Source organism: Chiroxiphia lanceolata, chromosome 3, assembly GCF_009829145.1.
Source record: "Chiroxiphia lanceolata isolate bChiLan1 chromosome 3, bChiLan1.pri, whole genome shotgun sequence".
Classification (NCBI taxonomy): Eukaryota; Metazoa; Chordata; class Aves; order Passeriformes; family Pipridae; genus Chiroxiphia; species Chiroxiphia lanceolata.
The window spans coordinates 110,821,929-110,836,942 of record NC_045639.1 but is presented as its reverse complement, the minus strand read 5'-3'; the positions used below and the strand labels follow the sequence as shown (position 1 = coordinate 110,836,942).

Below are 15,014 nucleotides of genomic sequence, written 5' to 3'. Positions count from 1 at the left end.
TCAGTAACATGGATGAATGCATGAAGCACTTAAGTGTATAGTGAAGAACTGAAGACTCTGGTGTGGGATGTTTAATAGGGATACCTATGAGGGTAAAGGTAAATGAGGAACAGAACAACAAAAGGGTATTTTTAAACTCTAAGGTTTTTATTCAGTCTTAATAAGATTCTCTAAAAAGTTTTTGTTTGCATACAAAGTATAGTTAAAAAAACCAAACACACTGAAATTACAGGTCTACTTATTTGATTTTTTTCCACAAAGATGACTTTTTTCATTAATGTTGCTTCATGATAGTGAAGTTTCTGATGGAAACCTGTGATGTCATGCAAGGTTTGACTTTGAGTTGTGTAGCAAAGTATCTGTTGAACTTTTAAATAAATACTTCATTAAAGTCATAATTTTCAGAAGTCTGTTAGCTCTTTTCAAAGGAATGGTAAAAACAGATTTTCACAGCTGCCTTTTGGCTGCTGTTAAAGTTATCTGAGATGTTTCTGATCTCTGAGAAATCAAACAGCACAGCATTGTGGCAGCTGGTCGTAGATCTTGAGTAATTGGATTTTGCAAGAGCTGAGAAGACAAACCACTCCCTTTGGGTGCCTGGGCACACACCTCCCAGCCTGAGGAATGCAAACAACCCTGACCAGCTTGTAACAACCCCAACCGACTGATGCTGCTGGTTTAGGGTTTGGAGTGCCCCCCCTTTCTGGAAGTCATGGTTTCAGTCTTTTTCCAAGCCCCCTGGGAGCACAAATTCAGTTATTCCTCCTGGGAGAAGCAGGTTTGTGTCTGAGTGTTGCAGGACACTGGTCTTCGTGTCCTTCAGAGGACTATTGCTGAGGCTGAGGCGATGTTTGACAATCAAGGGGCATTCAGTTTTGCCATCATAAGGGTTCAGAGGGTATGTAGAAGCACAGCTCCAGGTGACATAGGCAAGAAGCCTTTTAAAACAGGTGTCCATACTTCAACATGATTGGGTTTTGGCCCTTCTTACTTAGAGGTATTTTTTTTAAATTCATCTCTACCTGCTGTTGTATCAGGTACAAGAAGTTTAACCTTCCCAGGTGGGTTGTGTTGGCTGTGTATGATTGTGCTTGGCTAAATTCCTACTTGGTGCTGATGTGAGATGTGAGACTGGCTGTATCAAAACAGAACAGTAAATAATACCTACTTTTCAGCTAAATTGAAGACTTGGCTGTGGCTGAGGAATGTTTGGATTTGTGGTAGCAGACAAAATGACAGTATCTCAGGAAACCCTGTAAACATATTGCAAGGATGTGGAAAAACGTAGTGACTAAAGCTCTTTGAAAGCAGCCTTGTTAGTAGGAAGAGCTTTAGGAATTTCTCATCTGTTACAATAAACTACTTGCTGTATGTTACTGGCTGTTGGGAATCTGGATGTTGGAGGTGAGGTGATATTTAGGAGAGAGAGCAGTAGCCACGGCATGAGGTTCATCAGACAATTGTCACCCCTTACAATTGGGTGTCCCTAAAGAAAAGGTTATTACTTGCTCACTGAACTTTTTAGCTGTGCTCCCATCAGCAATGTCATCTTGGATTTATAAAGGGTGATGCATTAACTTGATAAGATTTTGTTTTGGGGTGTTAAGGTCTGTTGCTCAGAGAAGTTGTGAATGCCTCATTCCTGGAAGTGTCCAAGGCCAGGTTGGATGGGGCTCTGAACAACCTGGTCTAGTGGAAGGTGTCCCTGCCCATGCCAGAGGAGTTGGAACTGGGTGATCTTTAAGGTCCCTTCTGACCCAAACCATTCTGTAGTTCTGTGAAATACAGAAGAGCAGAAGCTGCCTCCTCCACCAGGAGGAAGGGTACCAACCACGTGGGTGTGATTCATCAGTGTGGACTCCTGGCAAAGGTGGCAATCTGGCAGTTCTGTGGGTGTGTTTGTAACTTGTTTTGTCATTTTGCAGTGCAATACCTTCATTGTCATCTGCAGATTCCTTAACATTAATCCAGTCAGGCAAGACAAGAAGCAGCTGGTGCCCAAGGTTATTTCTTCATGGGAAAACTCCAACTGAATCAGAGCACCCAGGGAGCACTGGGTAAGGCTGTGAGAGTGAGACTGGGGCACGATGGCAGCAGATGAATGGTTAGACAATCACCTCTGATACCTTGATGATCTCTGGCTGGGTTAACTTTGCTTAATGTAGAACCTGGACTTCTGAAAACAGTGAGTATTATCACAAAACTTCACTATCCCAGAACTGCTTGGGAATTATCAGTGGTCTGTGAAATTGGTTCATGCATAATCTAAAATGCATTTAATTGCTGTAGCTGTATTTACTTTGAAATTACTTCATCTGTTTTACATTCTCTTTGCATCTGTGGAAATAATTACTTAACCTCTGACTTTTTTTTTTTTCTTGAAGTTTTGTAATTGGTCTCTAATCACGGTGCTGTAACTTTTAAGAAAATCGGGAGTTTTCTTATGGCTAAAGTTAACTATAAATATAACTCTTCTCAGAACTTGCTTTATTTAAATTTTTTAAGTGTGATTCCTTTAAAAATACAACTAATACCATTCTGGGAGAATTAAGAACTTTACTTTTTATGCTTGGATGAGCATGCTGAACACTCCAAAGTCTCCTGCTGCAGCCTCAAATTGCATGGTAGCAATGGCAAGTGATCATGGCCATTCAAGCCCTAAAACTAATAGATTAGGTTCTGTAACAATGGATTTAGTATTTTTATTAAGTTTTAAATACACACAGTGCAAGTTTGTACTGTTTGGGAAAATATATTTGTCCAGCTAATTATGGCAAGGTCAGTATAAATTTTAATTTTGTGCAACATGAGCTTATAACTTTCCCTGTAAACTTAACTATAGTTTGTCATGTGGAGAGGGAAGAGAGGTGACTCCAGGTGATGGAGAACCCTTTGGCCAGAGACCTTGGGTCCACCAGTGTGGGGGTGTAGCTGCCACACTTGTCACTGCTTGGGCAGAGCTCTCTAGTAGTGGTGCCCATGTGGGGCCAGACTGCCATGCAATGCATCCTGCCAGAAAGTTAAAAGCAAGAACATGCTTGGGGTAGAGCCAAGGAGGATAGTTTTGTAAGATTTTACGAAATACTTCAATTTTAAGCCAACAAGAGTGACAGAGTAAGGGATTTGAATTTGAGGCTATGATGCATTAACCAGTATATGGATTACTTTTTAAATACATGATCAGTTTACCTTTGAAGGAGGATCAGCAGCTGGTGACAGTCTCCTGAGCTGGGTGGGAGAAACCTGTGGGTGTGGAAGTGTCTTCTCACTTGAAAATCCTTTTCATGTGAGAGAGTATTGACAACCCAGCTGCTCATGTACCTGTGTCCTGACAAAACAGAATCCTCTGGAAGAGAGAATTAACATGTTTACAGCTGCTTAAAAAGTCAGGCATTAATGGTAGTAGATAGTTTATGAGAAGAGATAAATTATCTTCTGTCTGAAGTGCCATAATTGGATGCTTTGGAGGAAGAGGAATATCTGTATATGCTTTCATGTGGCCCTGTGTCACTACATCCCTGTTTTTTTCCTAAAGTGGCAGTGACTTGCTGCTGTATTACTTGTTTTGCTCCAAGCTTCTGTTGCTGCACAGTAGTTTCCTTGGCAGATTCTTGCATTGGTGAGACCAGGAGGTTTCCATGATGAGTCAAGCAATGCAGCTGAGCGAGATCAGTGTTTCACTGGCAACAAGGGCCAGTATCTCTGTGAGCCTGAGATACCTGGAGGTGTCCCAGATTTCTGCCTCACTTAAAGGTAACAGCCCTGGGTGGAGATCCATTGGTGATTAAATACAAAATGAATGTGAATTAATTAATGGTGAGACATGATGAGCTCAAGGATTGTAGCTGTGAAATGGAATTAGGGCTACGAGCATACAATCAACACTTAATGACTGCAGAAATTGGGAAAGAATTTGATACAACCTTTTGCCTCAGACCTGTAGGTGTTTCCCAGCCACCTCCCCTTCTTTGTCAATATCGATCCAAGTATTTTGGTTCACTTCTCCATATCCATTTTATTTCCTTACAAGAGCTAATGGCTTGTAGCTTTTAACCCAGAAAATGCTTTTCCAATTAGCAGTTGAATTCAAGAGGCTGTCACAAGGCTCTCCTTTAGAGCTAGCTTAGAAATTCAGTGCATCAAGCTCTATATTTATGATTATTTAACAGTTAAGTAATAAACCCACAGACCTAAAAGCATAGCAAGGTGTGAACAAATGTCACAGATGAAAGGGGCAGCCAGCTGTGTGCCTGGGCCTTTGATGCTGTCAGATGGTGAGAGCTTGGAGTCTCCTGGATGGGAGAACACATCTCTGCTCCATCAGTGCAGGACCCTTTGTGCTTCTGATCTACATCATCTGTGCTGATCAGTATGTGTCGGGGGAAAATTCAGCGGGTCCTATCAAGGCATGGTGATTTGATGAGCTTTTTGTTGTTGCCATCTCCTGAAATCTAGTAATCACCCTGCTTTGCAGCTGAGCATTTGTTTTGTGCTTTAGTGTTTTCACTCACTGGTTTTATGTTTTTTATTTTTTAGTAAATGATCTAATCTACTTATACATCCAGTGATAGAAGATCAGTGTCTCAATTCTTTTGAATGCAGAGCAGCTGTTGCTTTTGCCTTGGACATGTAATAATCAGGTTTGATCTAAAACATTGTTTTTCCTTAATTTCTTTTACTGAATTATTTTCCTCCAACAAATATGCCTGTAGCAAGTTGCATCCCAGGATGTTTAGCTTCTATCAAGGACCACAGGAAGCTTCATGGAGGGAATAGAGGTCTCAATCCACCTGCAAAGGAAATAACTCTTTACTTGGTCTGGTCCTTGATTATTAGTTTTTGATATCCAAGCCCTGAGTGCCCAAGTTTCTTACCTCATGATGGGGCTCCTCAAGAACTGCCCAAGGAGAGCAGCAGTGTTGAAGTGGAGGCAAGGCTGTCTTAAATCACTTCTAAAGGGACCCACAGGCTGAACTGCTTTAATAAGCTCTCCAGCTCTCGGTTTACAGTAAATTATTAATGCAGTAACTTTCAGTGTTGGACAGATTTTATGTCTTTTTTTCTTTTTTTTTTTTTTTCAAGAAAGGGCTCACAAATCATTCTCAGTAAAGGTAATAAATTATGAATGCCCCAAATCCACCTTGCAAGCCCAGTAAGGACAGTCTTTGTCATAGGTTTAGCTGCCTTCAGATTGTGTTCAAAAAGTGGAAACAATGGTGTCTAAACTTCTTTAACATGTTTCTTTCAGGAGGAAAGCAGCAAATGCTCAATGATGGATGTGAGGGTGGTCTGCTTCCTGCTCCTTTGGGCTGTGCACTTCTTCCCGGCCACACCACACAGTGCTCTCAGGGTGAGTTCCACTAGACCAGGTTGCTGAAATCCCCATCCCACCTGACCTTGAACACTTTTAGGGATGGGGCAACCACGGCTTCTCTGAGCAACCTGTTCCAGTGCCTCACCACCCTCATCATCATTTCTTCCTCATCTGGTCTAAATCTACCCTCTTTCAGTTTAAAACCATTACCCCTTGTCCTGTTGCTACAGGAGAAAATACTTTACAGTATTCAGTATGTTCAGTATGCCAGATGCCAGTGAACCTCCAGCACTATTCCTGGAGTGCTAAAAACCTGCTATTCAGCTTGTGAGAACCAGGTTGCTCAAAGCCTCATGAATCCTGGGACAGCCACAGCTTCTCTGGGCAACCTGTACCAGTGCCTCACCACCCTCACAGTAAAGAATTTCTTCCTGATACCTAATCCAAACCTGCCCTCTGTCAGTTTAATGCTGTTCCCCCTTGTTCTGTCACTCTACCCTTGTGAAAAGTGCCTCTCCAGCCTTGTAGGCCCCTTTAGGTTTTGGAAGGTTTGGCTGGTTGTAGATGATGGCCCAAGCAAGGATGGAAGCTGTTTTGGATTGTGTCAGGCTGTACAACACATTCCAGCAGGTGTTCCTGCCTGCAGGAGCTCTACACACAGACCTCGGGGCTGCTTCCCAGTCCAGAGGGGAACAAAGCAGATATTGGTATTTGTACAACTATAGCACTGTCTTATGGCAAAAGCCATATAGATCACATCAGAAATTCATATATTCTCATCAACATGAGAAATACTGGAGCCTAACAGAGGCTTTTTGACTGAGGAATAACTGCTGGAGTTGTGTGATCCTCAGTGTGTCATTTCAGTAGAAGGGTCCAACTGAAGGTTTCGTCTAGAGAGACAAACTCTAAGTAGTGAGTTCTGAATTGGTCTGTACGAGCAAGGGGACATGAGCTCTGCATTCTGGACTCAAAAGGACTATTTCCCCTCTTTATGGTTTGTACCAAGGAATCATCCTTTAGTTATTTATTTAAATATTCAACATATATTCTACTTCTTATTTTTCAGGTTCTCGGTAGGGAATCAAAGACTGGTAATGAGCAAGGTACAGTGAATAACTACGTATCTTGTTTAATTCTTTATGAGTTGTTATCAGTTATCAGTACTTTACACCACCAATACTCACCTCATGGACCATGAGGACCATGAGGTCTTATACCTTATAACAATATCTGCTTGATTTATTTTTCAGATACCTGTATAAATGTCATTCCCTGCCAAGACAATGGAGCTATTTGTATTCAGCCTTGCTCTCCCTCCTTCCACGGGGAGACAAGCTTCGTCTGTGAAGACAGAAAGTGGCAAATGTTGTTTGATGCCTGTGCAAACTTGGATGTTCAGTCCCTTTTCCAGGTGAGTTAACTTTTATGCACCTTCTTTGGCCTATGCTCATAATTTTCAAAGACAGCCTCTCCCTCCATACCCTCTCAATCTTGAGCAAAGCTTTGACTTCATGGAATCACAGAATCATTTATGTTGGAAAAGACCTCTGAGATCATCAAGTCCAATCATTAACCCATAACAATTCATTAATACTGTGTTCATCATTAAACCATGTCCTAGGTGCCACATCCACATGTTTTTTGAACACTTCCAGGGATTGTGATTTCACCACTTTCCTAGGCAGTTTGTTCCAATGCCTGACCACCCTTTCAGTGAAGAAATTTTTTCTAATATTCAATCTACACCTGCCATGGTGCAACTGAGGCCATTTCCTCTTGTCCTGTCGCTTGTTACTTGGGAGAAGAGATCAACCCCCACCACACTACAACCTCCTTTCAGGTAGTTGTAGAGAGCAGTAAAGTCGCCCCTGAGCTTCCTTTTCACCAGGCTAAATATCCCCAGCTCCCTCAGCTGCTCCTCATCAGACTTGTGCTTTTGTCCTTTCACCATCTTAAATCAAGTGAAAGGAAATAAATTTGGGAAATGCGTGTGTGGAAACATAATTCAGGAACAAAGTTGCCTTGTTCAGTTGGTTGATGTTCCTCATGTGGATCTCAACCAAGACAAGGATACACCAGGATGAACCTGAGAAAAGAGCAATAGCAATATCTGTAATGATCAGATCATTCATGGTAAATTCTCCTCAAGGACAAAATAACACTTAAATCACTTCAAGAATAAGGCACTACATTTAGTTCTTACCCCTCTTTTCTTGTGTGTTGTACCAGTACAATGTTTTCTCAGGTGAGCTTTGGTTCTGGGTTTCAGTCCATCTGGCACATTCCCTGCACAACCAGCACCAGACCTCTTGCCTGGTTGTAACTGAAGCTTCATTTTCATTCTGTTCATTAATTGTCTCAAATGTATTTTCGTCCCTCCAGAGGATATCTGAAAGTGGACTCCTTCCATGCTCTGGAGGACATGTTGCTGGAGAACATCTTCCTTTTGTAGCAGGAGGAAAGCCAGGGCATGGGAAGCCTGGAGATGGGCCAAAACATTTTGGTGCTGATGACCATGGGAATAGGAGCTGCCAAGCTGATTTTTCGTGCATCATCCCAGATATCCTGTCTTCACCAGCCATTCCAGGAAACATAGCTGATATAGTGGATTTGCTGAAGAAGATTTCTCTGTTGTTATCAGCGAATGTCACTAGAGCAAAAATGCAGGTATTTACTCCTGTGGGCTTTGGGAGCTGCTGCTGAGGTTTCCAGAGCATCCATACAGTATTTTGTCCTTATGGCCAAAAATGTCCAATGAAATGGTGGCTGCAAGTCACACAGAGATCAGCTGGAAAGAGTTTTCAGAGTGGGCCATCAGAAACTGTTTGACTTATTCACGTGTGATGAAAATATACTGTGGAATTAAATTTCTTTAAAAGCGAAAGTTTTCAGGACCTGCTGTTGTAACTGTGGAATAGCAGTACAAGGAAGAATTAATTTTGGAAGTATGACACTGTAGGGAAGGCAACTTTGGAGATGCTGACCTGCAGCTGTGTTGTCATGTGTTGCACAACAGAAACTGGTATCTTTTCCTGATGAACTCAGAAATCAGAAAGGTGGGGGAAGAAATACAGGAAGGGTGACGTAAATCAGATCTGCACAGTGGGTCAGTGTCTGGAATAGAACTAGAGTGTCCTGATTTTTTGCTTTATATTTACTTCTCCAATCACCTTTTGATCTATGATATATGAAGAGGATAGGACAATTCTAGTAATGAGATGTTTAGATTTCACTGGGATGGATCATGGAGAGCATGTTCAGTGTCAGAAGGAATATTTCCTTTGTAAAAATCACTCATGAATTAAATAAGCCTTTTGGGAAGCTCTGCCAGTGGAATAATATTTGGTTTCTTCTAATATAAAAAAAAAATTATAGTTTTCATGTTTGTTTCAGAGCTACAGCAGGATAGCAAACCATATTCTGAACAGCTCCATCATTTCCAACTGGGCTTTTGTAAGGGACAGAAATGCTGGTTCAGAATTACTGGACTCCGTGAATTTGTTTGCTGGGAAGCTTCTTCTAAGGAATGGGTCGGAAAGTGTGCAGGAGCCCTTCATCGCTACAAAAGGCTACAGCATACATAGAAACACTTCAGGAACGAGCTTTGATTTTTCTATGGAGTTCAATAACACAGGCAACATCACTGGGCATGTGATGATCCCAGAAGAAGAGCTTTTGAAATTGCCCAGGGCTTCCAAGGCCATCAGCATCGCATTCCCAACGCTCGGGGCCGTTATGGAGAGTGCCCGGTCGGACCCCGGGTTTGTGAACGGGATGGTGTTGTCGGTGTCTCTGCCGGAGGAGCTCCAGCGGGTTTCGCTCACCTTTGAGAAGGTGCATAAGCTGGAGCAGGTGGAGGCCCAGTGTGTGGGGTGGCACTCTGCTGAGCGGCGCTGGGACAGCCGGGCGTGCAGGATGCAGTTGGACACCGTCAGCAGCGTGGTTTGTGTCTGCTCCCACCAGCGCCGGACCTACAAGTCCTTCTCCATTCTGATGTCCCCTGCGACGCCGCGGAGCGTGGTGCTGGATTACATCACTAGGGTGGGCTTAGGCTTTTCCATTCTCAGCCTGGTTCTCTGCCTTGTCATCGAGGCTGTTGTCTGGCACCACGTCACAAAAACTGAAATAACCTACATGCGCCACTTCTGTTTGGTCAACATTGCTGCGTCGCTGCTCGTTGCTGATGTTTTGTTCATCCTGGCAGCTATTGTGCACAATACAACCCTGAACTACCAGTTGTGTGTAGCAGCCACTTTTTTCCTTCACTTTTTCTACCTTGCCTTGTTTTTTTGGATGTTTACACTGGGCCTCTTGATTCTCTATGGATTATTATTAATTTTTTTTAAGGTAACGAGATCTGTGTTCATGGCTGCAGCATTCTCTATTGGATATGGATGTCCCTTGGTCATATCTGTCCTCACTGTTGCCATCACTGAACCAAAGAATGGGTATTTAAGGAGTGGAGCCTGCTGGCTCAATTGGTATGAGACAAAAGCCCTTTTGGCCTTTGTCGTGCCTGCTCTGAGCATCATTGTGGTGAATCTGGTGGTGGTGGTGGTGGTTGTGGTGAAGACTGGGAGATCCTCTGTTGGAGAAGGCTGCAAGTCACAAGATTTGAGCAGCATGATCCGAATCAGCAAAAACGTTGCCCTTCTGACGCCTCTTCTGGGTCTCACCTGGGGGTTTGGATTGGCCACGATTCTCGACAGCCGATCCCTGGCGTTCCACATCACGTTCGCGCTGCTGAACGCCTTCCAGGTAAACTCTGGGAGACCAGGAATAGTGCGTGCTCAGATTTTGAGCCTGGGATAAAGGTATCAGGTCAAAGAGGGGCTGGCAGCACGTGTTGTACATGAAAAGTAGGATCTAAGCTTTCCTTTTGGCTCAGCCCCTTTACATAATACATGCACGAGGCATCCTGCATTAGAGTAGTAAAGGTAGATGGGTAATGGGGCAAAATAGTTGGTTTAAAGTGTGTTGAACAATTAAGAAGATGAATTTCTGTTAAACATAAAATACACCAGTTAATGTCCAGTAACTGCAAAGATGTCTCATCCTTATCAATTAACGAATACACAGAAAATTCTCACTTGCTGTTCAAGATGACCCTGGCACAGGTTGCCCAGGAAAGCTGTGGATGCCCCATCCCTGGAAGTGTTCAAGGCCAGGTTGGATGGGGCTTTGAGCAACCTGGTCTAGTGGGAGGTATCCCTGCCCATGGCAGGGGGGTTGGAACAACATGGTCTTTAAGGTCCCTTCCAACCCAAACCATTCCATGACTGATTCTATGGTTTTGAATAACTGATTGGTGTTAACATCCAATGTTACCTGACACACTGTTGTACACCTGGTCTGTCTTAGCTCTTCTTGATTCAGATTGTAACTGAGTGGGCTGAGAAAGTCCTGGTATGTAACCCATCAGTCCGATTTGTAGTGAGAATTAACACAGGTTGTATATCCATTCCTGATGTTCCCAGACAGCCCATATGTCCTGGGTGGATAAACCCATTTTGTGCATTGCTGTTACCTGAATCATAGCAGATGAGGTCTATCCTTAAGGAAATGACATCTCATCATCATGGCTAGGCTTCGCGAATGAAGATTTGGGAATGACATCTAGAAGCACTTAAGAAACATCATGTGGCTATGCTGGTAAATGACATCTAGAAGCACTTAAGAAACATCATGTGGCTATGCTGGTTTTGTTAACTGGTTTTGCAATTTCTTAGGGATTCTTCATCCTGTTGTTTGGGACACTTCTGGACAGAAAGGTACTTATTCTGGATTATATGAACATTTTCTACTCTCTGAGAAACTGTTCCCTTTAATATTTTTAATTTAAATCTACAGACAAGAGAAGCCTTAAGGATGAACTGCCTTTCATCAAGACGGAAGTGGGGTCTAGAAAAGGTAAAGATTATTTTATTTCCCTGTTACTGTCTTAATTTACCAATTTACACACCTTCTTATTTGTATGTGAAAAGCATGGAACCATCCACTACATCTTACCTAGTTTAACATTTTTCTAAGGCAAATGCTTGCTGAAGGAAATACAAGTATCTGAAAAGCATGTTGAGGATATTAAGCTCCTAAATATCAGAAGTGGCAATTGATCGTTTTTTGTTACTGCTACATGACCTACTGCTGTTGTTACAAAATTAAAAATGGTATTTTAATCTAATCTCTTCACCTGTAGATGTCCAAGCCCTTTAGATACACAATGCCAATGACATTTTCCCCCCATCTGTAAATTAGATTTACTTTAAGATTACTGAATAAGGAAGGAACAGAATTAGGAGTCCAAAATCCCAATGTAATGACCTGGTTGCTTCCTTCACAAAAATGTGGATCTGTATGCCAGCAGGGCTGCTTTAGAATGTGAGAGGATTATTCTGCTTTCAGCTGATGGATGAAAACCATTCGGAGCCCAGACAGTATGTTTGGTGCTAGTTGATGTTGTGTGCTCATGAAAGCTTGAGGGCTTTTTAAAAATCAGGACAGTTCCTTAAAAGCAAGTGTTTAAACCCTAAGGAAACAACTGTGTTTCAGCAGCTTCCTAGGAAAACCTCGTCAGAATTGATGTGTTGGCATCACTGAGTTGGTGCTTCCTACCTGTACTGGAAAACTTTTGTCTGTTGGTCTTAGATTTCTTTTGGTACCAAGGCTTTAGTGGTTTTACACTGTGTTTATGAAAGGGAGTCCTCTTTAGCGGTCTCACAAGAATTATCTACAGTACTCCAGCTGTCTGCCAAAAGAAACTGTGTCAGTTCAGTTTGGACTTTGAAAAAATAATTTCCTTGCTTTTTTCCATTTGTGATTCTAGTATTGAAAGCTGCAGAGGGTCTTTCACTAACAGTTTGTGCAAACATACTTGATTTATGAGGGGAAATAGAGGGGTTGTGGAAACTATGGCTCCCTTCTGATATCAGCATTTGGGTTGTTTGGGGCAGGAGAGGCTGCATGTTTGTGGAACTTCTGACTCCTCTGCATCCTACCTCTCCAGTTTAGTTTTCAGTTGCATCCTGCCCTATGTGCTAAGTTTAAATGCATTGCAGAAGGTTTTCTCTAAAAAAAAAATAGAACAAAACAACTAACCAGTGAAAAAAAAAGTAAAAAAACAAACCCCAAACCCCATAACAAACAAACCCACCAAGCCTCAAATTTCTGCTGAAGATTTTTCCTACGCAGCAGAGGAAAAAGAAAGGATGTGTTTGTGACTGCCCCAAATTTAACAAACTGAGATTACATTTCTTGCTTATACAGATTGAGGATCCAAACAACAGTGAAGGTGTTTCACATCCTATCAGGCTTTAGGTCTGATAGGATGAAGTTTGAAAGTTAAAGTTTTCTCAAGTCACCACCAGTATAACCTTCTGGAAACAAGAGGTCTAAATTTCACTAGTCCCATGACTCAGCAACATTTGATAAAAGTATTAAGTGATATCACTGGGCAAAACTTGGTGTGGAAACTGTGGCTGCATGTGCCTAAGAATTTGGGTCGATGTTGTCACTCACCTGGGTGGAAGAAACCATGTGTAGGTGTTTATCATGGCATAACAGAGGGGGAAAACATTAGTCATCCACTTTTGTAAACTTGGGTGTAAGCATGGAGTTTGACTCATGAGAGCTGAAAAAGTTGGTCACACCTGAAATAATTGTTATTAAAAAAAAAAAAGTAGTCTCATTTCAAGGAGTTTCAAAATCACAGAATCATAGAATTGTTTAGGTTGGAGAAGACCTCTGAGATCACTGAGTCCAGCCATTACCCAGCACTGCCAAGTCCACCACTAAACCATGTCCCTCAGTGCCACATCCATGTGTCTTTGAAATCCCTCCAGGGCTGGTGACTCCACCACTGCCCTGGGCAGCCTGTTCCAATGCTTGTCAATCCCTTCAGTGAAGAAATTGTTCCTAATATCCAATCTAAACCTCCCCAGGAACAACTTGAAGCCATTTCCTCTTGTCCTATGACTTGTTACTTGAAAGAAGAGACTGACCCCTGCCTGGCTAGCCAATCTGCTTTCAGGGAGTTGTAGAGAGCAATAAGGCCCCCTAATCCTTCTTTTCTCTAGGCTGAGGCCCCCCAGCTCCCTCAGCTGCCCCTCACATGGACATGCACTCCAGACCCATCCCCAGCTCTGTTGCCTTTCTCTGGACTCGCTCCAGCACCTCAATGTCCTTCTTGTAGTGAGAGGCCCAAAATGGGACTGTGTATCTGGGGGTTTAATGGTGGAGATATAATACATCTAGAAGGGTATGCAGACTTGTTTCATGTTTCTCCAGACTCAGAGGAGCCTTTCTTCTGGGTCAGATTTTACGTCGACCATCCTGTGACATTTCTCACAGGAAACTCCTGTTTGGAGTGGACCCTCCCCCTCCATGGATGATATCTGTAATCTGACCTGCTGATTTTTTTTTCTCCCCAGTCCTAGCAGTGGACAGTTGTCTTCAGTGGATCTGATCAGCGAGAAGAAAACGAGCACTTCTTGCACAGAAGTCCTGGTTTGGGGTGAGCTGAAGTGTCTGACCAGCTCAGAGCATGGACAGCACTGTCTGGGAGCACAACCACAGGAAGCATCATGAAAACCAGAAGAGAAAAGGCCTTGAACCTGCTGTCAGGAGCAGGAAACCATCAGTGTTGCTGCAACCCTTGGAGGAAACATGCTGATACATAAAGCTTGTTTCTCACCTTTGTAAAAACTGCTGTGAGGAGAGTTTGTCCTCATTTGCCATTTCAGTGCTTCAATTTCTTTCTTTTTTTTTTATGTCAGTGCAATATGGAGCTGTTACAGTATGTGGAACTGTTCTAAAATTATTTAATTTTTAATATGTACAAATGTTGAGCATTATCTAGCTGCTTTTGGCTGTCTTTTGAGCAAAACCGATTCTATTTGGTGTCACTGTGTTCATCATTTCCATTTGTCCTCTCAGACTGATGGATAACATAACTCTATTTCTGCATTACAGCTGTTCTCTCCATCTCTGTACTTGCATGTCAGAGGAACTGTACAAAGCCCTTTTCTAGTCTGTTAGGACAGAATTTTTGGTTTTTTTCCTGTCCTGCAAGGCAATGACAGAGACAAATAATAAAGAGGACTCTGCAAATAAATCAGTTTCCTTCTTCAGATGTGGGAAAGCAAGCTTGGAATATTCTTCAGAGTTGAATCAAGAGTTGATGGACATCTCCCGAGCAATGTCCTGAGCAAGGAAATGGTTTTCCATGTGAGATGGAGTGTCTGGTTTCAGTAGAAAATCTGTCCTTGGTCTGAGAAACCCTTTCTAATGAAGGCTTTGATAGAAACATTATTGTCTGTTGTCAGGATGACTTGATGGTTTCAAATGGAAATAAAATTTTGTCATTATTACTAATAAGTGGTACTTATCCTTCTCTACCAAACATGTAGATAAATGCCCTGTAGTATTCACTGGCATTACTCGAGTCAGAAATCACCCCCATGTGGCTTCACATACATTTGAGATATAGAAGTTTTAATAAAAATAATAGTTTAATGTCATCAATACACCTTTACTGAAGAGGGATTAAAATGCCCTGGCAAATGAACTGAGTAATGTGGAGTGTGTGATATGTACCATGGAAAAACCCACAGCCAGATGTCCTGGTGGGAGAGGGTGGAGGGCAGAGCTCTGCTCTGGGCCATGAGACACTTCTTTTCCTCAGGACTCTGCTGGCTCTCCT

At 42.5% G+C, this 15,014-nt stretch overlaps 1 protein-coding gene across 1 annotated transcript; it reads left to right on the top strand.

Moving 5' to 3' along the window:
- The first annotated feature begins 847 nt into the window (after positions 1–847).
- On the top strand, positions 848–14,675 carry ADGRF4 (adhesion G protein-coupled receptor F4). The gene is made up of 9 exons (XM_032682251.1): positions 848–898; positions 5,249–5,350; positions 6,384–6,420; positions 6,568–6,728; positions 7,700–7,984; positions 8,711–10,075; positions 11,047–11,088; positions 11,168–11,227; positions 13,744–14,675. The coding sequence occupies exons 1-9, from the start codon at positions 848–850 to the stop codon at positions 13,747–13,749; spliced, it is 2,109 nt and encodes a 702-aa protein (XP_032538142.1). The 3' UTR covers positions 13,750–14,675.
- The last annotated feature ends 339 nt before the right edge of the window (positions 14,676–15,014 follow it).

Bases quoted from the DNA above. Each gene is read 5' to 3' on its own strand.
- ADGRF4 (XM_032682251.1), top strand. From the start codon at position 848: ATGTTTGACAATCAAGGGGCATTCAGTTTTGCCATCATAAGGGTTCAG. The intron at 5,351-6,383 runs GTGAGTTCCACT...CTTATTTTTCAG, and splicing joins CACCACACAGTGCTCTCAGG to GTTCTCGGTAGGGAATCAAA. The intron at 10,076-11,046 runs GTAAACTCTGGG...GCAATTTCTTAG, and splicing joins CGCTGCTGAACGCCTTCCAG to GGATTCTTCATCCTGTTGTT.